The following is a 26,075-nucleotide window of genomic DNA, read 5'->3' on the forward strand; positions in this document are numbered from 1 at the left end:
GCACCAGCCTCATGACCAGGACAATAGTTGCCACACACTGCACCAGCCTCATGACCAGGACAATAGGCGCCACACACTGCACCAGCCTCATGACCAGGACAATAGGCGCCACACACTGCACCAGCCTCAGGACCAGGACAATAGGCGCCACACACTGCACCAGCCTCAAGACCAAGACAATAGGCGCCACACACTGCACCAGCCTCAAGACCAAGACAATAGGCGCCACACACTGCACCAGCCTCATGACCAGGACAATAGTTGCCACACACTGCACCATCCTCAAGACCAGGACAATAGTTGCCACACTCTGCACCAGCCTCAGGACCAGGACAATAGGCGCCACACACTGCACCAGCCTCAAGACCAATACAATAGGCGCCACACACTGCACCAGCCTCAAGACCAAGACAATAGGCGCCACACACTGCACCAGCCTCAAGACCAAGACAATAGGCGCCACACACTGCACCAGCCTCATGACCAGGACAATAGGCGCCACACACTGCACCAGCCTCATGACCAGGACAATAGGCGCCACACACTGCACCAGCCTCATGACCAGGACAATAGGCGCCACACACTGCACCAGCCTCATGACCAGGACAATAGGCGCCACACACTGCACCAGCCTCATGACCAGGACAATAGGCGCCACACACTGCACCAGCCTCATGACCAGGACAATAGGCGCCACACACTGCACCAGCCAACATTAGAACATAACAATAAGGGAACTGTAGAAAGACTATTGGCCCATACCTTAGCGTCAGGCCAAATAAAACTGTAAAATGAACTTTGTAGTAAATTCTTTTCCACTTTCTTCTCAAGTACAGAAGAAATAAAAGAGTATATTCGAGTTAAAATTATTGATGTAACCATCTCTGTGGTCTGGGGAATATGCCATATGGAAGTTTAAATCATAATTATATAGCAATAACATGTGGAATATCAACAAAGCATACAAGAGGATACGTCATGTCTGACCTTGGTCTCGGCGTCGCTGGAGTCCCCACTGTGGGTGGTGCGAGCCATTTCCTCCTGCAGCACCTTCATCTTCGGGTGCGTGAGGTCACTTCCCTTCTGAAGCTTCTCGAGGTCACCCAGCACACTACTGTAACATCCTGACAGGGAACACCAATGACCGATCAACTCGTGTTGATCAGGTAAAATAGTAAGTATATTACAACTGATCATCCCGAATTTATAATTTACTGCCAAAAAGCGAAAAAGAGGAATGGAACCTAGGAGGTGGAGTAATGCAGCGGGGGAGAGGAATGAAAATCAGGAGTATATGTGAATGGTGGTGACATGGCGACGATAACAATTTTTTATTTTTTAGGTGACGTGTAAGGTGTGACGTATAAGGTGTGACGTGTAAGGTGTGACGTGTAAGGTGTGACGTGTAAGGTGTGACGTGTAAGGTGTGACGTGTAAGGTGTGACGTGTAAGGTGTGACGTGTAAGGTGTGACGTGTAAGGTGTGACGTGTAAGGTGTGACGTGTAAGGTGTGACGTATAAGGTGTGACGTCATCTGCACCAAAACTCCCTCCAGAAGTGTTCGCAAACGACAGACGAGATGGACACTTGGGTCGCTATGGTGGAACCAATGGAACGCAGAATTGAGACAATCAGCCAATGAGAACCAAGCTCTTGGTAGACAAGTCCGACGTCTCGGGTAACTCACATCACATAATCCAGGCGCTGGGAAGCCAGGAGCATCACTCCACTACCAGCAAGCTCCAGGTCCATACTGGCGCCTAATGGACGTCTGGACACCTACTCCGCCTGAGCTCCGCCGCACAATGTGGCGTATTATGACCATTTTTTCTTGATACTGCCATCACGCATTCCTCAATGGCCAAGATTAACGAAACGACATATTGTCTGGAGTCACAAGAATGTTAATAGATTTTCCGTTTTCCGTTTGGATCTTACGGGCGAGAGAGGGCGAGTAGGACAGTGTCCGGTTTAGGCTTGGCCTAGACGTGCGGGAGTCAAGGCGTCTTGGTGGGCTTCAAGCGTGTCCTCGGCGTGTAGTGGGCATCACGCTGCTGCTCCGTCGGAGGTCACAGGACGATAGTGAAGATAGAAGATGATTTGGCTTGTTGTTTTAGATTCAGCTACTCGGAACAAATGTTCCAAGTATCACAGGCTATGGCGAGCCCGTAGTGGATTTCCCTGGCACAGGAGCGGGGCTGTAGACGTTTGGCAGTCTTCCCAGATATCATTCAACACACTACATGAATAAAGGTAAGTGGAGGCATAACGTTGTAGTTAGTGTGGGGGTCATAAACTCCGCAGTGATGGTGTTGGCCGAGGTGGTGGAGGTGGTAAACGTGATGGTAGGTAGGGTTTAAGGTGATGGCACCTGTGGAGGGATGGCAGCTATCGAGGTGATGGCACCTGTGGAGGGATGGCAGCTATCGAGGTGATGGCACCTGTGGAGGGATGGTAGCTATCGAGGTGATGGCACCTGTGGAGGGATGGTAGCTATCGAGGTGATGGCACCTGTGGAGGGATGGTAGCTATCGAGGTGATGGCACCTGTGGAGGGATGGTAGCTATCGAGGTGATGGCACCTGTGGAGGGATGGTAGCTATCGAGGTAATGGCACCTGTGGAGGGATGGTAGCTATCGAGGTGATGGCACCTGTGGAGGGATGGTAGCTATCGAGGTGATGGCACCTGTGGAGGGATGGTAGCTATCGAGGTGATGGCACCTGTGGAGGGATGGTAGCTATCGAGGTGATGGCCAAACATGAAGGCGATGACAGCCGTGGTGATGATGACAGCCGTGAAGGTGATGGTGATGTAAGCCGTGAAGGTGATGGTGATGCAAGCCGTGAAGATGGTGATGGAAGCCGTGAAGATGGTGATGGAAGTCGTGAAGGTGATGGAAGCCGTGAAGATGATGGAAGCCGTGAAGATGATGGAAGCCGTGAAGATGATGGAAGCCGTGAAGATGATGGAAGCCGTGAAGATGATGGAAGCCGTGAAGATGATGGAAGCCGTGAAGATGATGGAAGCCGTGAAGATGATGGTGATGCAAGCCGTGAAGGTGATGGTGATGCAAGCCGTGAAGATGATGAAAGCCGTGAAGATGATGGAAGCCGTGAAGATGGTGATGGAAGCCGTGAAGGTGATGGAAACCATAAAAAAGATAGCACCTGTGGAGGTATATTAGCTGTGATGGTGATGGCAGCAGTGAAAATGATGGCAGTTGTAAAGGTAACTATCGAGGAAAGGGTTATCAATCAATAATAACTATATTTATAAATGTTGGTTTTACACATAGTTGGATTAGTTTACCCAAATTTACAGTAAATTATTTACCTAAGAGAAAGTCATAACAATAACATAATATGAAATATCTATAATTATAATCTGTATACTCAAGAATTACACTTCAAAGCTACATTTATAAATGAGAAAATCACTGGAGCAGAGTAGGAATTGAACCAGCATCCTGGTGACTGTCAGACGCGAGCCACACCCTCGAGGCACGACACGGTAAGACGCTATTCAACCCGAGACACTACTGTGTCCTCTAGGCTAAGGTCTCTGGAGACCTCACCTGTTGACACAATCAGTTTTTACGAATATCCCGTTTTGGTACAATTATCCTCACTCTCTACGTCTTATGGAAGAAATCTACCCTAAGATAGCTCTTTGGTTATTTTCTATTATTTAAGGTGACTTATCACATATTGACAAAGATCATTATTCCTATTGTTGCAAGTGGGGAAATTACTTTTATTTTGCCATCAGGCAAAATAAATTATTGGCGAAGTCGAACATTCATCGCCCAAGTCGAGCACATTACTGCCCAAGATGTGTGTATGGGGGTAGGTACCAATGGTGAGTGGTGGGTAGCGGTGGGGGACCCAGGTTAGGGGGGAGGGGAAGGGGTGGTTATGTCATAGTGTGGATGTGTACCAAGAAACCTTGTCAGTCTTGTGCCTCCGCTGTGAGCGGTAACACCATCTTGTGCTTCAACCCATCCACTCTTGCCCATCTTCTCAAGACACCTTCCCCCTCTCGTTGAACGCATCTTTTTCACATATCTTCATCTTCTACCTGTATAAACATCCCACTCACTTCTACACAAGATCTGTACCCGTCTCTGTGCGTATCTTAAATGTAAACATTCCCTACCTCGGCACGCATGCCGTTCAACCACATGTTCACCTGTACACATCTTTTTGTACTAGTTTCGTACCTCTTTGTGTACGCATTTTTGTCGAACACGCTCTTTTAGTGGTTGGATAAATCTTCCCGCTAGAGGTAACTGCTGTCGTCTACGTCACTACAACTGTCAAGTAAGTCCTTCACACTTACAAATTATCAGGACAATCAGCTCAGAATAGAAGAACATAAGAACATAATATTTAACTAAAGTGTAAGCATATGTAATAAGCATATGCAAGTGTAACTGGCATATGCGAGGCAGCTCCTGTTTACACACAACCAAACTCATTCATATATATATCGTTCATCTAACCTGTGCTTCAAACAATTTACCAATTGATTCCATAAATCAACCTCAACCTATTTCCAAACCAATATTTACCCAGATATTTTCTGAATCTTAAACTTATCCAATTTGTATGCATAACTTAGCCAATATAATAAATTTGAATTATATAAGACTACCACTCGAGTTTAATATTGATAACGCAACTACAACTGAAGCCGGGTTGAGGTCCACAGATTACATACTATGGGAGTCCAGTGTAGAGAAACACAGACTTGAACAGACTTGAATCTGTAGATAACATTTAGGTAACGATAATTAATAAAGCTACGATAAGGACAATGATATATGATAAGGCCCCCATTCGGGCGAGCATTGAAGTGGGTAAAGCTGAAGAGAAGCCGCTGAAGTAGAGATAGCGCCAGGGCTAAACCCAGCTGCATACCAGGGGATTATAATGCTAAACAACTCCAAGGGGACGAGGCGGGAGGAGGGTCTTGAAGGGTGGCTTGTGGCGGTTCTTCTGGCGGTGGAGATGAAGTCTTGATTCTTGGCCGATGTTCCAAACGGGCGTAACTAGGTCCCTACCCCCAAAAGAGGGGGATGTAGGTTTTCACCTATTGAACAAGAGGTGTTCACGTTTCTAGTTCTTCGTCTTGTATTTTTTCTTCGTTTGTGCAGTACTGCTTGTTGGCATGGCGGTTGTGTCATCCACGGTCGTTGAAGATGCTTGTAGGTTGTGGCTGTCGTTTCTCAGGCGTGGAGGTGTTCCTCCGACTTGGACTTCCTCGTCCGACGAGTCAGAGGGAGCCTCCTAGGTAAGTGGTTTGTGTGTAGTCACTGCTGGAGTCCTGGGTACAGGTATGCTGTGTGCAGAATGCGTGTGGGGTGTGCAGCATGCGTGTGGGGTGTGCAGCATGCGTGTGGGGTGTGCAGCATGCGTGTGGGGTGTGCAGCATGCGTGTGGGCTGCACAACATGCGTGCGTTTGTGCATTTGCTTGTGGTGTGGAGCGACAGGGTTGAGAAGACTGATTGTCGCTTCCACTGGCGCGTTGGTAGCCAGTGTGGTGGGTGCTGCTGCTTGTGCGTCTGGTGCTATAGGTGGTGTTGAAGTCTGGATAGAGGTTGTTGCCGTAAAGGCAGAGATTAACTCTTCTGTGGCAGTGATGGTGTCTAGACTGTTGGCGACGAACAGCGACTTAAGTATCGTGACGTACCGGTCATTGCTGGGCCCAGAAAGTCTGAGAGCCTGATTAGGCCTTTGATGATTTCCTCTCGGGAAGGAATCTCCAGAGAGGGGCAGGGGCTGACTCCAGAGAGTTCTTGGGGCATTAGCTGACTGACCAGTACTGCCCTAGTGGGAGGAATGGAGGATGGAGTGTCTGGTGGGTGGAGCCTCCTCCAGGTAAGACCGGGAAGGCCTCCGGGTGGCTGGTAGGTATTACAACGTTTGTGGTGATGCTGGTGGCGCCGACTGCGGCTGGTTCAGCTCTCTTCGACTCGGCCAGTTGTTTGATTACCTATTGTCTTCGCGGGCAGTGATGACATATAGCACGGGCTATCATGAGTCTGTAAGTGGAGGCTCTTTGGAGCCACTATCTTTTTCAATAGCTGATACTAGAGATCTGGGGATGGATGGGGGTCTTCATGGTGGGTTTCAGCCCCGGAGGGCTGGCTCTACCAGTTAAGGAACTGGTGGGGTTAGTGAAGACCTCTAGGTCTTCCGATTTTTCTTTGCCCGAGACCTTGGCTGAGCTGTGCTGTCGTTGGAGTTTGGTGACGTGGCTTTCATGAGGAGGTCGTGTACCGAGTAGGTGTCGTATTTGTGGGGCGGCGGTGGAGCGCCTACTAAGATTTTCTTGTCCGAGGAGTTCGTAACATTCGTATAAAGCTACATAAGGCTAGTAATTTTATACGGGAAAGGCGTAGGGGTCAGATGAAAGCGAGAGACGGGTTATGTATGACCCGTTATCATAAATATCAACAAATAGCACACTTGTGTTGGCGTTAAGTGTTTCAAAGTTGGGTGTATTGCTGCTCTGATGAAACAGCCAACACAATACAATCTGTTGCACCTCTTTATCTTTTCAACGGCTCACAAAACGTAAGAAATTGTCTCGATAAAAAATCATGATTGATTTGATTACACGAATGTTTTAAAACATCATGTCGGAAGTAAAAAAAAAAAAGCGTGTTCTCATATCTTTTCTTAATGGAAGAAGTTGGACACAATACGCAGAGGATAGCAATCAGGCCACCTTACCACACTTAAACAATAAGAAAGATTAGGGACTATCTATGATGACATCACTATTCTGTACAGATCAGTAAGAGTACGGTGCCATCACCGGCTCTCACCATGTAAGACAATGTTACGTGCTCCTGGCCGGTGACTGTCACCGTTACCTTCAGGTATCACAACACATAAGGACCAGGGAGTTATCATAAGTGGGGTGAAGCAGTTGAAACACGTTGGAGTGGTTATATTAGATGTGAATGAGAAGAAAGATCTTGAAGAGGTCGTTAATAATACTTTCACGAGTACAAAATCTGTATTAACTCTGAAGATATGAATTTTGTATCAAACTTAATTACAGAACATCAAAAATCATATAGGATGAACATGATTATGAGAATGCATCTTAAAGATGCATTCTAATATGGCTGTAGTACTTCATTACCATGCACGCACGCGCACAATCGATATAAATAAAAATTGAAATGTTCGTTTGTTCAAAATCGTTAATCTCCAAAAGTTCTTCATCGATTGCTTTGAAATTTTCACACAACGTTCCATTCACATCCGAGCAGGTTTTTATATACATACTATATAGATATCACGTCTGTGACGGTAAAAAAAAAACACGTTTTTTCTGAAAAACTGTTTTTTTCACGAGTTTTTCCATGTGAGGGAAATCTTCGAAACTTCTTTACCGATTGCTTTGAAATTTTGAAACAACGTTGCATTCGAATAGGCGCATCTTCTTATATATCTATTATATGCATGCCTCACCTGTGACATGAAAAACATGCTTTTTCTGAAAAACAGCGCCATCTGTTGGACGTAAGAGCAACACATGCTGAAATCTCCAAAAGTTCTTCACCGATTGCTTTAAAATTTTGACAGCGTTACATTCGAATAGGTGCGCCTTTTTATATACCTGCTATATAGATGCCACCCCTCTGACAGGTAAAAACATGCGTTTGAAAAACGGCGCCATCTGTGGCTCATAATAGCAACATGCACGCTATAATAAATATGTCACAAATTCCATTTCAATGTTTCTGATTGCATTGATAAATTTTATTTTCATAGATTTCGATTTATTTTATTTTTTATTTAATTATTTTGTGTGACTGTGTTGGAATTGAGCTGTGTTGTTTACTCTACCATTCATTTCGTAAATATAAGTATAGATGCCACACCTGTGACAGGTAAAACTATGCTTTTCTTGAAAAACAGCGCCATCTGTTGCATGTAAGAGCAACACACATGCTATACTAAATATGCTACAATTCCATTTCAATGTTTCTGATTGCATTGATAAATTGAATTTTCATAGATTTTGATTGTTGTTGTTATTGTTAAAGATTCGCTACCTGGAACAAAAAGTTCCAAGTAGCACGGGCTATGGTGAGCCCGTGAGATTTTGATTTATTTTCATTTTGATTTAATTATTTTGTGTGAATTGCATTGGATTTTTTTTTAATTAACTGTTTTTCTTATATTTCCGTGATGGGAACATCAGACCATTTGGGAAGGTATTGGACGAGGGGACGAAAGTGAGAAATGGTGGGGAGGACGAGGGGGTAATGGGGAGGGACGAGGGGACGGGGGAGTTTGGGATGGTGGGGACGAGCGGTTAGGGGAATGGGGAATGGTGGGGAGGACAAAGGGACAGGGAGTGGGGCATGGTGGGAAGGAAGAGGGGACGGTGGAGTGGGGAATGGTTGGGAGGCCGAGGAGATAGGTGAGGGGGGAATGGTGGGGAGGACTGGGGGACAGGGAAGGTTGCTGTGGCTCAGCAACGTACATACGTTGCTGACCCACAGCAACGTGTGGCCTGGTATTGCTAGTACATAATAAAGAAGTACATAAAACGTAATGTCTGCAGATGGCGGAGACGAGTTTGAACACTGTTGGTCCCGATCTGCTGTCATTGATGCTGGAAAAGGAAGTGGAGGAGCCTGGGGGATGGAACTTGACCCAGGTGGCCAATGCGACCCTCGCCGTGCGGGAGCCCTGGAAAGACACACTTGACTTTGTCACCACCATCATTCTCACGACTAACACCGTCACTCTCATGCTCGGCATGGGGTCTGCTATTTACTGGGTTGAGGTAAGCTCATCAGCCTTTACCATGGACCTGCACGTTCTATTTATTCTTCTTGAGGATATTTGGAATGTGCTTGAACGTTTTCGCCTCCAAATGACTGCATGAGGTTAACATGCTGTTGCAAAGTTTACATCAATATCTATAAATAAGAATGTCTGTATGTTCAAGGCTGGAGGCCAAACGTTTGTTGCTAGCCTCGCCCAACTTTATGCCAAAATTGCTGTTGGGTACGTGCCCATTATTTGCATTGTGGACGACACTTATCAAATAGTACATAATGGTAAGGGTTAATACTAGTAGTGGGTTGACGCCTTAGCAGGAACTTTTTGTTTTTGGTAAAGTTTCTGCTAAGTTGCCACCCTTAAAAGGATCTCGGGGTCTGACCTGAAAAGTTCCCACTAAGATGCCACCCGTTTAAGACTGAATTTTGTCAGTTTTAGTTCCCGCTAAGTTGCCACCCGTTTTGGGGAAAATATTTCAGAGTCCCGCTCCGAGATATGTTGTCATGGTTTTAGGAAAACCATTTCAGAGTTCCCATGTTCATAAAATACACTCAAAGAAGCTAAGGAATTCTTGTAGGAGAAATTCAGAGCAAAAGTTACAGCTTCGGTCTTAGAGTTCTTATGGAGAAAATTCAGTTCCAAAAGTAGTCGCTGCGGTCTTAAAAAGTTCTTATGGAGAAAAATATGCTCTATGAACTTAAGCAGATATTTTAAAAAGATCTTCCCATGTTGGTTCTTGGACCCGGCTCTATATAAGTAGTTTTACTACTAGTAGCCCAATTGTAACCCAATTTAAAAAAGTCATATTTCGGACATAGTAAGAAAAGAAAATAGAGTTACCGAGTTCAAGCTCCTGTTCCCGCCTTAGTTAGATCAATTTCCCTTAGATTTAAAACTGCTGCATTTCGTACTTAGTTAAATAGATCAAAACAGATAACAAGCAGCAACTGTTGTCCTCTGCCCTAGTTCAATGTTCATCAAGCAGAGTATTCCAGGTCATCAACAACAACAAGTGAGCAGTTCTCAACCTTTACCTTTTCAAAGTAAACAAGTGTCTAGCTATACCGTCATCACACCTGTGTAAATAAACACCCTCCGGTAATTATCACATGGTCATGCACCCCTTATCTCCCCCCTCACCCCAAACTCCCCGCCCCCCATATCTTCCCCCCCACACCTGACTTCTTCCCTCCCTCTCCAACCCGTTCTCGCAAATTCGTAAAGTCAATATTGACTTATTAACTACGTGCATAGGTGATATACTAAACATAATAGATACCCCTAAAAAGATTCATAGAAAACACCGACCTAACAAGGTTAGGTAAGGTCGGTGTTTTCTATGAATCTTTTTAAGGGTATCTATTATGTTAAGTATGTCACCTATGCACATATTTAATAAGTCAATATTGACTTATTAAATTTGCGAGAACGGGTTGCCCTCTCTCCTAGTCTCCATTCCCCGTGCCTCGCCCACTCTTACTTTCCTCCTTCATCTCCCCCACTCCCTGCAACCTTATCTCCCCCCCCCCCCCCTCCTCACCCCCTACTTCCCCACATCTCACATCGCACCCCTTCCCCAACTCCACCCAAACCTCCCCTCTCCCCAGAATTTTAAAACAGTTATTACCAACAATCTTACCGTATTTGTGTGTTCACAAATACTTTATGTTCACAGCATGTTCTCTGAACAACTTGTTATACATTGTTCATGTTCTCAGCATGTTCTCTGCAATTCACATTTTCGCCTATTTCTCCGTGTTCTTCGCATTCTCTTTCATATTCTCTACAAATTCCCCACGTGTTCACTGCATTTATCGCATTCTTACACATTCTCTCGTTCTTTAAAATCAAATGTACGATCGTTTCTGTCACTCAGTAATTAATTCATTGTTATGTATTATCAACCGCATTACTGACTGTCAACAAGTTCCCACAAAATATTTATTTAGTTATTTACAAATTCATTTAGCCATTTAAAAGTTATTTATTACAAATTATTTAGTTCCTATTTATTTAGTTTTCATATTATTTAGTTATAAATTATTTAGGGGGGCAGCAAGCTGGGGGTAGGTGAGGGAGGGGTAGGTGAGGGAGGGGTAGGTGAGGGAGGGGTAGGTGAGGGGGGGGGTAGGTGAGGGAGAGGTAGGTGAGGGAGAGGTAGGTGAGGGAGGGGTAGGTGAGGGAGAGGTAGGTGAGGGAGAGGTAGGTGAGGGAGGGGTAGGTGAGGGAGGGGTAGGTGAGGGAGGGGTAGGTGAGGGAGGGGAAGGTGGGGAAGCAGATGGGATCGGGACAAATGGAGGGAGGGAGTGAGGGGGGGGAGATAAGGGATGCATGACCGTGTGATAATTACCGGAGGGTGTTTATTTACAGGTGTGATGAGGGGTATGGCTAAACTCTTGTTTACTAAGGTGAAGGTTGAGAACTCCTCACTTGTTGTTGTTGATGATCTGGAATATTATGTTTGATTAACATTGATCTAGGGTGGAGGACAGGAGTTGGTGCTTGGTAACTGCTTTGATCTATTTTACTAAGTACGAAATTCAGCGGTTTTAAATCTCTGAAAGTGATCCGTTATTAATGATGGGAGCTGAAACTCGGTAACTGCATTGATTTTGTTTATTGCTTCAGAAATACAGCAAGTTTAAATCTCAGGGAAATTGATCGGTTAATATCCGAGTTGTAAGAGGGTTGTGTCCCCTTGTCGCCTAAGGCAGGGACAAGAGCCGGAGCTCGGTAACTAAATTTTTTTTTTTACTACGTCAGAAATAAACATTTTAAATTTTAGAGAAATTGGGAAGATACTAACGGAGTTGGACGAATGAACTAAAGCGGCAACAGGAGCTAGAACTCGGTAACTATTTTCTTTTCTTACTACGTCTGGAATACAACTTATAAGCAAAACTACACTGATAAATGTATATAGCTGGGTCCAAGAACTAACTAATGGTAACTTGAACAAATCCACAAGGGCCGTGACGAGGATTCGAATCTACGTCCGCAAACATCCCGGAGTGTAATGAAGTAAGGGCGAAGAGGGAGAACGGCCTATTGACATAGCTCGAGTGCATGGGGGGGGGGGGGGGGGGAGTTGTGTAAAATCCTGGTTTGTGCCTCGGAGAGGCTGCAGGATCCAGTAAGTTCAGTAGAACTTAGGTTTCAACTCTTTTACCATGTCATAGCTCAGTCGATTAAGGCAGCGTCTGGGATGCTCCCAGACGTAGGTTCGAATCCTCGTCACGACCCTTGTGAATTTGTTCATTTGATGCATCACGCTATTGTGACTTCTGTGTGTAATGGTCACTTTTTCAAAACAAATTCAAGTCCGTAGATTTTATTTTTCTCCACAAGAACTCTTTAAGACCGCAGTGACGACTTTTGGAACTGAGTTTTCCCCACAAGAACTCTAAGACCGATGCTGTAACTTTTGCTCTGAATTACTCCTATAAGAATTCCTTAACTAATATGAATGTATTTTATGAACATGGGAACTCTGAAATATTTTTTCCTAAAATCATGACATCTCGGAGCGGGACTCTGAAATATTTTCCCCAAAACGGGTGGCATCTTAGTGGGAACTTTTCAGGTCAGACCCCGAGACCCTTTTAAGGGTGGCAACTTAGCGGAAACTAAAACTCTGTCTGTTGGGTTAAAAGGTTTCTATAATCCCCGGATTATAGAAACAGTTGGGTTTCTATAATTGGTAGTCAATTTAAAATATATATTTAGATTAATACCCCCAAAATTGGGCATAGAGATATTAAATAACTGATTTGACTACTACTTTTATGTGTAGTACAAGTCTTTTCTTAATGTATTATAGATCATGTGTGATAGTGCCCATCTTGGCTTCTGAAGGTGAACACACACTGAATGTGTGTGTACACGCAGCAGACCTCCAAACACGCATAAGACTTACAGACAGTCTGAGATAGTAAATCAATCACTTTGTTCTTGTGACTGACAATAGCAGGTCTTGGTTCTCACAGATATGGTCCCACGTGCGTCGACCAGTGGGAGCAGCGATCGGGATGTTGGGTCAGTTCGTGGTGCTGCCGTTAACGGGGTTCGTACTCTCCTTACTCTTCAAGTTGAGACCTTACGAAGCCCTGGGCGTCCTCATGATCTCCTGCAGCCCCGGAGGATCATTCTCTAACTTCTTCACCTTCTGGGCTGACGGAGACTTGGCACTCAGGTAAACAATGTTACGCGATGTGTACTTAGAATCGAGAGATTTTTTTTTAAACTATATATAATGTTTCTGTGTTGAAAGTACCGTAGTATTTTTAGTGATCTTTCCTTGATCATTACCAAGGAGGTTGTGGTCTCATTAAGCCTTACCAAAGAGTTCGCGGTCTCATTAACCATTACCAAGGAGCTTGTGGACACGTACTGATCAAGAACATTATAACACTACTGACTTTCCTCTGAACGTTTAGTTTCAATGACTTGTTCTTCACGAGAATAGGCAGGGTGTGAACAATGAGAGTAAGAGGCAGGGTGTGAACAGTGAGAGTAAGAGGCAGGGTGTGAACAGTGAGCGTAAGAGGCAGGGTGTGAACAATGAGAGTAAGAGGCAGGGTGTGAACAATGAGAGCAAGAGGCAGGGTGTGAACAATGAGAGCAAGAGGCAGGGTGTGAACAATGAGAGCAAGAGGCAGGGTGTGAACAATGAGAGTAAGAGGCAGGGTGTGAACAATGAGAGTAAGAGGCAGGGTGTGAACAATGAGAGCAAGAGGCAGGGTGTGAACAATGAGAGTAAGAGGCAGGGTGTGAACAATGAGAGTAAGAGGCAGGGTGTGAACAATGAGAGTAAGAGGCAGGGTGTGAACAGTGAGAGTAAGAGGCAGGGTGTGAACAATGAGAGTAAGAGGCAGGGTGTGAACAATGAGAGTAAGAGGCAGGGTGTGAACAGTGAGACGAGGCAGAGAGTGAACAATAACTTCACGCACTTCTTCTTGAAGCGCCACATTTCGCATCATTTTATGAACATACAGATGAATATTTAAGTTTCAATTTAATGCAAAGCTTTCTGAAAATGTCACTTATAAATGAGTAGCAAAACCCATAGGGAAAACCATAATCCCTATCACTGTAATCAACAATGTACACACTGACCCCGTCTATTTCCCCAGCATCATGATGACGGCTTGCTCCTCCATCATGGCCTTCGGCGGGATGCCCTTCAACCTCTGGCTGTATTCTCACCCGTGGCTGGATGGTGGCAACGAGGACATCTACGTCCCCTTCGGTAGCATCATGATCTCCCTGGCCTTCATCACGGGCCCCGTCATCGTCGGCATGATCATCAGGCACTACCATGTGAAGACCGCCAACATCATCACTAAGGTCACCTTCAGGTTACCCCCAACCCACCTCTATCTGGGCCCCCCAACCCACCTCTATCTGGGCCCCCCAACCCACCTCTATCTGGGCCTCCAACCCACCTCTATCTGGGCCCCCCAACCCACCTCTATCTGGGCCCCCCAACCCACCTCTATCTGGGCCCCCAACCCACCTCTATCTGGGCCCCCCAACCCACCTCTATCTGGGCCCCCCAACCCACCTCTATCTGGGCCCCCCAACCCACCTCTATCTGGGCCCCCCAACCCACCTCTATCTGGGGACCCAACCCACCTCTATCTGGGCCCAAAACCCACCTCTATCTGGGCCCAAAACCCACCTCTATCTGGGCCCTCCAACCCACCTTTTACTTGGCCCTTGTTATAGAAGTGTTAGCATAAAGCAACATTAATAACTCCATCCGGCCCAGACCCCAATTCAGTATATAATGAATACTAAATATATGACTACCTGCTGCCTAGATAAACGAGGATAGGATATTATTACTACCAACAACAATATAACAGTTTTATCAACAAAAAGAGAATACAAGACACTGGAGACTTTGGATTGTGCCTGACTGGCACAAACAATGCCAGTCACAATCCTATCTTCCATCCTCTCCTGGTTAGTACTATTCTTTAAAAGGATTTTGCCAATGGTGTTTAATCCCAGAGGAGGTTAGAAGAGGATGCTGTCTGCAGAATTGATTATATGAACTCCATTCAAGACAACCTTCAGTAGATTTATTATACTTCAGTTTGAGAAGACACTCACACTTAAGAGGGTTTGATTGGTTCCTTGCTCCTTAGTTTTCTTCATGTCCTCCGGAATGTGTAAAGCCAGCTAGGTTGACTTGTCCAAAAACTTACTGGACATACTTTCGGTGACTTCTTTAATGACTATGCAGAAATATAGTTGGGCAAAGGGATTGTCTTGTTGGACACCTTCATAGGATCCGAATTCATGTTCAAAAAGTAACTTTGAATCGCCACTGTAGCGTAACAGTACGAGTGGATAAACAAGGCAGAAATGATGGTAAACAGGAAGAAGAACTGGATCTCTTCTCGTCATGCCAATGGCATTTTTAAATTTAATTTTGATCAATGCTTTTTGGTCAGAGACGCTGGGAATATATGCTCGTGCTGCATGGGCAGCTGCTTCACTACCTCGGGGGGATCCCAAAACAAAGCAATTTGGTTTTAGCAAGTTAGCCGCTTGCCAGTTGATTACTGTTGTGACAACCTTAACCTAAAGCTAAGGTTGTTACTCCAGACCGACAACCGGTCTCCCTAGTCTCCTGAGACTGATGGATGACTACTAGTACACACACCCACCCACCTAGTCGTCGTCTTGTCCCAAGCAGGCCCAGGCGAGACCTAAGCCCTCCATCCCCCACCCCACCACCCCCCAAACCCTTGTCAACTACACCACAGGAGGGAGTGCCCTCATCCTTAGCAATCCCTGCCCCCCAACCCCGTGCACTCCCTGCCCCTCCAGCCCCAGGAATTCTTCCTGACCCAAGCAGGCCTGGGCAAGACCTAAGCCCTCCATCCCTCACCCCATCTTCCCCTGAACCCCTGGCAACTACCTCTCAAAAGGATGAGCCTACCCAAGTAGCAATGCCCATTCAGCAACTTCCTACATTTGTCGGGAAAGAGAGTGAAAATGAATATAGGAAAGTGAGCTTCAAGGTAATGTACTCAAACATCGATGAGATTACCAATAAAGCAAGTGAACTGGCAGAAAGGGCACAAGAAGAGAACCCAGATGTAATAGGACTCACGGAAACAAAATTGTCAGGAGTTATAACAGATGTTGTGTTTAAAAAGGACTACCATATAGTGAGGAAAGAGAGGGAAGGGAGAGGAGGTGGAGGAGTGGCCCTGCTGATAAGGACTGGAGTTTTGGCGAGATGGAAATTCCAGGCTTTGACGGGCTGAGATTACATAACAGGAGCTATGACAATGGATGGACCTAAGATAATAGTTGTGGTCATTTACAACCCTCCACTAAACGACAGAAGACCCAGACAGGAGTTTGATAGGAACAACATGGTAACCAATAATATAATAGAGCTGCTTCAGTTGCCTGCAGGAGTGGCTCCAGACTCTTAAGTTCTATCTTTATCTTAAGTTCTTATCAAGAGTCTATCTTAATCATGAGTGATTTCAACCATGGAAAGATAGACTGGGAGAATGAGGACCCACATGGAGGTGAAGATACATGGAGAGCTAAACTCTTGTAAGTAGCAACAAGGCACTTTCTGAGCCAGTACGTCAGAGAACCCACGAGAATGAGAGGCAATGACAAACCAGCTAGACTCGACCTGATATTCACATTGAATGAATCAGAAATAAGGTAAGTCAAATTTGAAGCCCCACTAGGAATGAGTGACCACAGTGTATTGATATTTGAGTATCTGGTCGAGGTAGGGATAACATATCCAAGGATGGGATCGGAAGGGAAAAGACTAAATTACCGAAGAGGAAAATATGATAAGATGAGGAACTTCCTAAGGGGAATACCATGGGAAACAGAACTCAGAAAGAAGACTGTGCAGGATATGATGGATTATGTCACCCAGAAGTGCTAAGAAGCTGCAGATAAGTCCAAAAGGAGAAAAACGAAAAAACTGAAGAATCCATGGTTCATCCAGGAATGTAAGGTAGCGAAGCAATTGAGTAAAAGATCATGGAAAAACTACAGGAATAACAGAACACCAGAGAGCAGGGAGAGATACCAGAGGGCCAGAAATGAGTACCTCAGAGTGAGGAGAGAAGAAGAGAGACAGTATGAAAATGACATTGCGAGTAAAGCTAAGATCCAACCAAAGCTGCTCCACAGCCACATCAGGAGGAAAACAGCAGTGAAGGAACAAGTGATGAAACTGAGAAAAGAACAGACACAGAGAATGACATGGAGGTGTGTGAAGAACTCAACAGGAGATTCCAGGAGGTCTTCACAGAAGAACAAGGAGAAGCCCCTGCACTAAATGAGGCAAACCAAACAACCTTGGAGGAATTTGACCTCACCAATGATGAGGTGAAAAGGAATCTGTTGGAGCTGAATGTGACAAAGGCTGTTGGGCCTGACAGAATCTCACTGTGGATACTAAAAGAACGTGCAGAGGCACTAAGTGTACCACTCTCTATGGTGTATAACAGGTCACTGGAAACAGAAGACCTACCAGAAAGCTGTAAGACAGCTAATGTAGTCCCAATATACAAAAAGGGTGACAGCCAAGAGGCACTGAACTATAGGCCAGTTTCCCTAACTAGTATACCATGCAAGGTGATGGAGAAGATCGTGAGGAAAAGGCTCGTAGAGCATCTGGAGGGAAATAGCTTTGCGACACCCCATCAACATGGGTACAGAGATGGTAAATCGTACCTCATAGGTTTAATAGAATTCCATGACCAAGCAACAAAAATTAGGCAAGAAAGAGAAGGGTGGGCAGACTGCATTTTCTTGGACTGTCAGAAAGCCTTTGACACAGTACCCCATAAAAGGCTGTTAAAAAAGTTGGAGCAACAAGCAGGAGTAAAAGGTAAGGTGCTCCAGTGGATAAGGGAGTATCTAAGCAACAGGAAACAGCGAGTAACTGTGAGAGGAGAGACATCAGAGTAGCGAGATGTCACCAGCGGAGTGCCACAGGGCTCTGTACTTGGACCCATCCTGTTTCTAACATGTAAATGATCTTCCAGAGGGTATAGACTCATTCCTCTCAATATTTGCTGATGATGCAAAAATTATGAAAAGAATCAAGACAGACGAAGACAGACAGAGACTACAGGATGACCTGGACAAACTGGAGGAATGTTCTAGAATATGGCTGCTAAAGTTCAACTCAGGAAAGTGTAAAGTAATGAAATTAGTCGAAGGGAGCAGAAGGCTGAGCACAAGGTACCATCTGGGAGGTGAAATCCTGCAAGAGTCAAATAGAGAGAAAGATCTGGGGGTCGATATCACACCGAACCTGTCCCCAGAGGCCCACATCAAAAGGATATCATCACCGGCATATGCTAGACTGGCCAACATAAGAACTGCCTTTAGAAACTTGTGTAAGGAATCGTTCTGGACCCTGTATACCACTTATGTAAGACCAATCCTGGAGTATGCACACACACACACACACACACACATACACACACACACACACACACACACACACACACACACAGTTCTGCAAACAAATGCATCACTTAATATTATGTTCATCTTTTACAAATAAATCATAATAAAATATTTAATACAAATATTTTCGTCGCTCACAAGCATCAATTACATTCACTCTTGGTAGTGTAACACTCGGCACCGTCTCTCTGCACGGAGGCACTTTAGTTTGAGTGTAAACCAGAAAAGGTAGTGTGCGGAGTGTGAGGGGCAAGACAGAAGCATCATACAGTGTGATGGTCTCGTGCAGGTGGCCAGCGTGGCGGGGTGGCTGGGGGCGGGAACCGTGCTAGTCATCTGGTTGATTCTCTACTGGAACATGTTCGTTATCGCCACCACCTTAATCTACGCCGTCGCCTTCATCCTCCCCGTTATTGGCTTCATACTCGCCTATATCCTCGCTAAACTCACCTGTCGGGTAAGTTCCGTTACCTTTGTACCTATCTCCTCCCCAGAGTTCTCACTGAAACTTATTACTTAAAGTCTGAAATACATTGATATAACATTAATGCACTCTGGTGCCTGTATTACGCAGAGTGATAAATACAATCTACCAGACACACACTACTCGCCTGGCATAATGGGGAAATATTATGGAAAGCATAACTCATATCTACCCCGAGTACATGGGAACTCTGCCCTTATACACACACTGATGGTCCAAGGGTAGGGCGCCCGCTTGCTTCTAGCAGATCAGTGAGTGAGTGAGTGAGTGAGTGAGTGAGTGAGTGTGTGTGTGTGTGTGTGTGTGTGTGTGTGTGCAAGCCTACCTATATATTAATATTTAGATACAATTTATGACATGCCTGTTCACCATTACAGAGTAATAAAATGGCCCGCACCATCGCTATAGAAACTAGTAGTCAAAACATACCAGTTGCCCTCAGCGTCATCGCCCTCTCCTTTCCCCAGCCCCTGGTGAGTACCCATCGTCATCTCTTCCCCTGGTGAGTACCCATCGCCATCTCTTCCCCTGGTGAGTACCCATCGCCATCTCTTCCCCTGGTGAGTACCCATCGTCATCTCTCTTCCCCTGGTGAGTACCCATCGTCATCTCTCTTCCCCTGGTGAGTACCCATCGTCATCTCTCTTCCCCTGGTGAGTACCCATCGTCATCTCTCTTCCCCTGGTGAGTACCCATCGTCATCTCTCTTCCCCTGGTGAGTACCCATCGTCATCTCTCTTCCCCTGGTGAGTACCCATCGTCATCTCTCTTCCCCTGGTGAGTACCCATCGTCATCTCTCTTCCCCTGGTGAGTACCCATCGTCATCTCTCTTCCCCTGGTGAGTACCCATCGTCATCTCTTCCCCTGGTGAGTATCCATCGCCATCTCTTCCCCTGGTGAGTACCCATCGTCATCTCTCTTCCCCTGGTGAGTACCCATCGTCATCTCTCTTCCCCTGGTGAGTACCCATCGTCATCTCTTCCCCTGGTGAGTACCCATCGTCATCTCTTCCCCTGGTGAGTATCCATCGCCATCTCTTCCCCTGGTGAGTACCCATCGTCATCTCTTCCCCTGGTGAGTACCCATCGTCATCTCTCTTCCCCTGGTGAGTACCCATCGTCATCTCTCTTCCCCTGGTGAGTACCCATCGTCATCTCTTCCCCTGGTGAGTATCCATCGCCATCTCTTCCCCTGGTGAGTACCCATCGTCATCTCTTCCCCTGGTGAGTACCCATCGTCATCTCTCTTCCCCTGGTGAGTACCCATCGTCATCTCTCTTCCCCTGGTGAGTACCCATCGTCATCTCTCATCTAGACCTAGAATCAGTTCACTTAAAGGTATAATCATTGGAGCACAAACTCTGGACCGAAGAGCCTCCAATAGCAACAGGTGGACCCATTGTGCGATAAACACCATCAATACATTCCATATAACAAGCACAATCACTGAGAGGGGTGTCGACGAAATACATGCAAACTTTGTTATGCAAGCCCCTTGGGAATCTCTGCCAGCAGACTTTAAGATTATGGCTCTTGGAGGAAAAAAGAATCGGACAAATCCTCATCTGCTACGTAACATTGCACAGATGCATATAGAAACAAACTTGGCATCCGACAGCGTCACATACTTCACAGATGGATCAGTAGACCAGCAGGGACAAGAAACCGGAGCTGCAGTTAAAGCAGGAAACTCTGTAAATAGTTGGAGACTCTCAAACGGGTGTTCAACTCTACAGAGATGCTAGCCATTGAAAAGGCTTTGGAACATTCACTTGCTGAACAACGACAACATTTTATCATACATACAGATTCGAGAACTGCCATTGAAACCTTGCATCAAGAACACATACGTGATAACATCCATCTGATCACAAATGTCACATCATTAATGCAAACACTCAAACATCAAGGCTGTCGGGTACTTATCAACTGGGTGCCAAGTCATGCGGGAATAATAGGAAATGACATTGCAGACGAAGCTGCAAAACTTGCAACTAAGCGAAGAAATGTAGGCATTTACATACCACAGAGTCTATCACAGATTAAGAAAGTAATTAGAAATAGAGCAATGCAGATGATGTACAGTGACCTCAACACAACAGTTGCAACATCAGGATCTGCGGGTTGGTATAAGAATTCAACCAACTATGAACCACTTATTTTGATGAAAGGGAGGAGTAGAACAACAGAAGTACACTTAACTCGCATCAGGCTTAGATACCCATGTGCATGGGAAATAGACTTACAGATTCCGGAAGATGAGAGGAAACGTCAGCACTGTGGAGAAATGGCCGACAGACCACTGGAACATTATCTAACACAGTGCACAGTTACAAAACCATTAAGATTTCAACTTAGAGTCAACAGAGCAGAACTTGTTAAACACATTGGGCAAAATCTTACTGAAGGGACCATACGAGTCATAAATACTCTCACTCCGCCCAAGTAAAACAGAAACAAGCAACACTTAGTGAGCGAGCCAGAGTCGTAAGGCCCGCGCTTGAATATCCCCGATATAAAAATCTCTTCCTCTGGCGAGTACCCATCGCCATCTCTTCCCTTGGTGAGTAAGTAATTATCAAAAGAAGGCACCAAGCCGGGAAGGCTATGTAGCACCATCAAATGTGTGGAGTAATCAAAGGGCGCTAAATATCACCAAGGGTGCAATACGAAAACAGAAACGCATATCGAACGATATCAAAAGTATCCGATTCACCAAGAATTCTATCAAGGGACAAGTGACCGCGAGGGATGGTCGGAAAGCATGACACACACTCGTCCTGGAAGTCAGGACATTCAACAAGGATATGCATGACTGTAAGAGGGACAATGCAATTTGGACAATACGGAGCAGGGCGGCATTCCATTAAGTGACCGTGACTTAAGTGAGTATGGCCAATACGCAACCTTGCCAGAGCTGTTTCCCATCGCCGGTTACGGTGGCAGGCGGAAGGCCATGGAGGACACTATGCTTAAGAGTACGCAGTTTGTTACCAACAACAGAAGATCAACAACCCTGCCAACGGGCAATAATGAAGGAATGAATAACAGGGTAAAAGTATGTCACTTTTTGCTCGTACAAAAAGTGACAAAAAAAGCTTTGTAAAAAGAGATCAACCGTCTGCCGGCGGCGGTGTCTCTTCCAGGCTGCACGCTTACAGCGGACAGCCCGAACACAGTCCACATTCCACCAGAGAACGCACTTCCGCGTTCCCCGAGAGGAAGAGCGATGAATAGAGCGGAGGGCACGAGGGAGAGGCAGGATGGAGCGGTCGGAGATAGTAGCACAGAGAGTAAAGAGGCACCAGTCAGCCTCGGCAAACCGCCACCTAGGGAAGGAGAGGGGAGGGTGAAAAGAGAAAAAGGTAACAAGGATGAGAAAATGGTCACTGCCATGGAGATCATCAAGGACCCACCACTCAAAATCTAAGTAAAGGGACGACGAGCAAAGAGAAAGATCAAGACAGGAAAGGGAGCAAGTTTGAGAGTCAAAATGAGGGGCTCACCAGAATTCAGAAGAGACAGGGAAGAAGAGAGGAACGGTTCGAGAAGGCAACCCCGGGCATTTGTCAAAACATCACCTCAAAGGGCATGTCGACAATTTAAATCACCCAGCAGGAGCACAGGCTCCGGCAAGGAGTCTAGGTGGTGTTTAAGATCAGGAAGAGAAAGTGGGACATTTGGGGGGAGATAAATGGAACAAACCGTGTACCATTTACGCACAAAGACACGGGTGGCAGAACAGTGGAGAGGCGATGGAAAATTAAGAGGACGAAGGAACATCGGAACGAATCAAGAGAGCAGAAGAGTTATGGGCTGTTGCTGGAGGGGGGTGGGGGAGGGAGAGAAAAGAATGGCCAAAGAAGCGACCAAGACGAGCACCAAGCATCAACTCCTGGAGACAGACACAAAGGGGCGAAAACTGTGAAATTAGAAGTTGGAGGTAAAGGAAATTGGCGTAATATTCACGAATGTTCCACTGAAGAAGAGACATCGAGAAAAGGAGAAAGGATAGCAACAGAGCACAAAGAAGAATCAAAGGTGAAAAAGGAACACAGCACGTTAAAGATGCTTAGGGTCAGCAAAGTCAGGGTGAGGGGGCATGGGTTAACCGAGTAAAGGAGGAGGGAAAGGAGCGGGAGGACAGACCAGAGGTGGACGAGCAGGGTCCGGAGGAGACAACTGAGAGGGGCGGTCAAGGAGAGGAGAAAGGGCAGAAAGAGGGGAGCGCACCTCGGCAAGGGAAGCAATCGAGACGGAAGTGGGGGCCAAAGAAACCTCCACAGCAGGAACAGGGGGCTCTACCACCGAAACGGGAAGGGATGGAACGAGAGAGACAGAGATAGGGGGCGAAGAAGAAAAGCGAAGCCTTCTTACCTGCTGGGGAGGAGGAAGGAGATGAGCCAGGCTTTCGCTTCTGACTCAAAGAGACAGGTGTCCCAGCAGCAATGTAGTGGGCAACAGACTCTAGCGTCTCAATAGCAGAAGAAGAACGAGAGCGAACAACATGATCTCCGGGAGAGCGATGGACATCAGCCTGCATAGACAGGCGGTGTGGAGAGCCAAGAGATGGAGGAGAATGACGGGAAGGAGGATCAGAGGGAGAGGAGAAAGTCTGGCCGATGTAAACACATGCACACTCATTACAAGGGATGGAGTACACACAACCTGCTACAGACGAGGGAGAGTTCTTAATTAACATGGACTTAACTGTATTATCATTTTTTAACACTAGATTAATATTAAGGTTCTTCAGGCCTGGGGCAAGATATTATATTATATTATATTATATATATATATATATATATATATATATATATATATATATATATATATATATATATATATATATATATATATATATATATATAAACTTTATAACTAATCAAAAGATTAACTCTGTATTTCCACCAGGATTTGTGAAAGGCTTATGCGGTACCCGAATTCACGTAGACTGCCTCACCCAATAACAGTGTTTATTTATATTGTTCCATATTTCCTCATCAAACTGGAGTTCAAAATGCCTTATAACAACAAATCCATTTTTGCAAAGAAATGCGTTTACAGTTCAACAAAGAAATATTGTAGAGAAAATCTTTTGGAGCAATAGAATAGAACTGAACGCTCTACCCGGACCATCCCAGATGCTCATCCAACCTGTCCTCTTACAAAGAACGTTGCTTTTCTCTCGTATGCGTTACTAAAACTAAACATTGTCCTATTAGAAAATTGATACGGCTCGGGAAAGTGGCGTACTGTCCCGTTTTCTGTTTTGGGTCCGCTGGCTTAGTCTGTTAGGTTAGGACACTTTAAATTAACCATTTTCTTGACGTTTTGAAACCTTAGGAGGACGGGCTGGCTCATCATCCACTAGACCACGATGAGCTAAGCTTGTCCTAAATTGGTATCTGAGGTCAGCTAAGTTAATTTGAACTTCGGCTTATGCTGTTTATAGCTTTGTATTTTAGCAGGTAAATTGTGCATCTTAGGTGAACTGGAACATTCTATTCCATTCAATTCCATGCTATTGTTTCAAAGCATTTTCTTTTAGATATATCAGGCTATTGTTATTTCACGGTGCAATTCTTGGTCACGGCCCTCTGATAATTAGCCCCCCCCCCCTTCCTTACCCCATCTTCCCACACCCTATCCACTACAACTATCCCTATTAACAATACTAACCGACATCATTTCTATCCTCATATTCCCACAGGTGAAGGGACAGATTCTCATCTTCCCTACATTGTACGGCATCATCCTCCTGTTAGAGGCGTTCTTTGGCATAATGGGCTACCAGTTGTATAAGAGGAGGTGCTCCAGCCCCAGCGACGACACCAGCACGGCAAACGTCGAGGAAGGCCCCCAAGGAGTGAAGGAAACCTCTGAACACATGTTGGATAATTGTAAATAGGAGAAGAAAATAACTGAAAACAACTCGAGCAGCCCAAATTAAAGTAGGAATGTTATAAAGTCAGAAATATAAAGTTACCAGATCGAATAGTGGGATTAATATCTGACGAAGAAAACCCCCTGAATCCTGAACCCCCAACTGAATCCTGAACCCCCAAAAGAATAAACCCATCAAAAGAAGCTGGTGTTTAATCATTCAGGTGTTGGGTTTGGGATTTATATGGGCTAAACGGATCTTAATCGAGGATTTTCGCAATTTTGTTTAATACTACTGTATAACTTAAATATTCTTATAAACATTTTGACCTATATTTTAAGGAAATCGGACAACTCTTAAATGTTTTCAAATTCGCCAACAACTGCGAATGAAAAACAAAATGAAATCAAAATAATTAAATACAAGTCATTGGAAAGTATAAAGTCATATAATTAAAAGGGATATTGTTAAGAATTTGACGCTCCATTTTGGCAAGAACATTAAAGTTTAAGCAGGCGATGAGTCACAATAACGTGGCTAAAGTATGATGACCAGACCACACACTAGAAGGTGAAGGGACGACGACGTTTCGGTCCGTCCTGGACCATTCTCAAGTCGAAGGTCCAGGACGGACCGAAACGTCGTCGTCCCTTCACCTTCTAGTGTGTGGTCTGGTCAAATTAAAGTTTAATAAGTGCAGTGTGAGCTGTTACCTCCACAACTCCGGTAGTTCCCTCCGACCTTGACGACTCTCTCTATACACACACACACCAACAACCATTGCAGAGCCACTTTTATAAATATTTGCTAAAATTTATTAAATTATAATTTTTTAACGCAAAACTCATGATTTTCTGTAATAATTAGGACACAACAGTGTTAATAAAAGTGGAAATAAAGAACTTTGTTTACACTTTCAAATTATGCCAAACAAATCACTGCAATAATAATTGTTTAAACTACTAACAACCAAATTTTTGATAGGTATATATTGTTCCAATAGTACAAGTACTTATATAGTCTAAATATCAAAGAAATATAAATCAGAAAATTTTGAGCAAAACCAGCCAGACCCCGTTAACCGTGGTCATATACTCAGCTGCCGGCTGAGGCTTCTACATGTGGGATTCAACACACAATATATATATGGTTATGTAATTTACTTTTAGTCACGTTTCCTACGCGAAGAAACTTGTCCCCAAAAATCCAATATGTGTACTTATGATGAGATCTTCATAATACAGCGGTGGTAATAACACTGTTGTGCTTAAGTATTAAACAACCGTAATAACCACAGTTATGCTAACCATAGATAAATGTTTATTATAATGGGAACTTAAATCATATAATTATACAGGATAATTATCCATCTATACAAGGGAATGTGTATGTCTGTGTCTGTCTGTCCAAAG

At 44.9% G+C, this 26,075-nt stretch overlaps 3 protein-coding genes across 5 annotated transcripts in view; 2 read left to right on the plus strand and 1 right to left on the minus strand.

Annotated features, from left to right (window-relative positions):
• The window catches only part of LOC123764090 (uncharacterized), a 30,809-nt gene extending 29,688 nt beyond the window's left edge, over positions 1–1,121 (minus strand). For both annotated transcript variants that reach the window (XM_069329893.1, XM_069329892.1), the window contains exon 1: positions 988–1,121. In XM_069329893.1, the coding sequence (XP_069185994.1) occupies positions 988–1,056 (69 nt within the window). In that variant the 5' untranslated portion in view covers positions 1,057–1,121. The remainder of the gene's footprint in view (positions 1–987) is intronic.
• A 664-nt stretch (positions 1,122–1,785) lies between these two features.
• Positions 1,786–25,565, plus strand: LOC123764089 (sodium-dependent organic anion transporter). Of its 2 annotated transcripts, none has more exons than XM_069329895.1 (7): positions 1,786–2,253; positions 8,592–8,816; positions 12,802–13,007; positions 13,948–14,161; positions 18,582–18,749; positions 19,154–19,249; positions 24,490–25,565. In XM_069329895.1, the coding sequence occupies exons 2-7, from the start codon at positions 8,592–8,594 to the stop codon at positions 24,685–24,687; spliced, it is 1,107 nt and encodes a 368-aa protein (XP_069185996.1). In that variant the 5' UTR covers positions 1,786–2,253; the 3' UTR covers positions 24,688–25,565. The 2 variants fall into 2 exon arrangements, with proteins under 2 accessions (XP_069185996.1, XP_045607584.2); XM_045751628.2 differs by lacking the exon at positions 1,786–2,253 and adding an exon at positions 3,945–4,320.
• LOC123764139 (circumsporozoite protein-like) lies at positions 2,732–3,262 on the plus strand. Its single transcript, XM_045751693.1, has one exon. The coding sequence runs from the start codon at positions 2,732–2,734 to the stop codon at positions 3,260–3,262; it is 531 nt and encodes a 176-aa protein (XP_045607649.1).
• Positions 25,566–26,075: the final 510 nt, after the last annotated feature.

Source organism: Procambarus clarkii, chromosome 23, assembly GCF_040958095.1.
Source record: "Procambarus clarkii isolate CNS0578487 chromosome 23, FALCON_Pclarkii_2.0, whole genome shotgun sequence".
NCBI lineage: Eukaryota > Metazoa > Arthropoda > Malacostraca > Decapoda > Cambaridae > Procambarus > Procambarus clarkii.

Bases quoted from the DNA above. Each gene is read 5' to 3' on its own strand.
- LOC123764139 (XM_045751693.1), top strand. From the start codon at position 2,732: ATGGTAGCTATCGAGGTGATGGCCAAACATGAAGGCGATGACAGCCGT.
- LOC123764089 (XM_069329895.1), top strand. From the start codon at position 8,592: ATGGCGGAGACGAGTTTGAACACTGTTGGTCCCGATCTGCTGTCATTG. The intron at 13,008-13,947 runs GTAAACAATGTT...CTATTTCCCCAG, and splicing joins GACGGAGACTTGGCACTCAG to CATCATGATGACGGCTTGCT. The intron at 18,750-19,153 runs GTAAGTTCCGTT...TCACCATTACAG, and splicing joins TCGCTAAACTCACCTGTCGG to AGTAATAAAATGGCCCGCAC.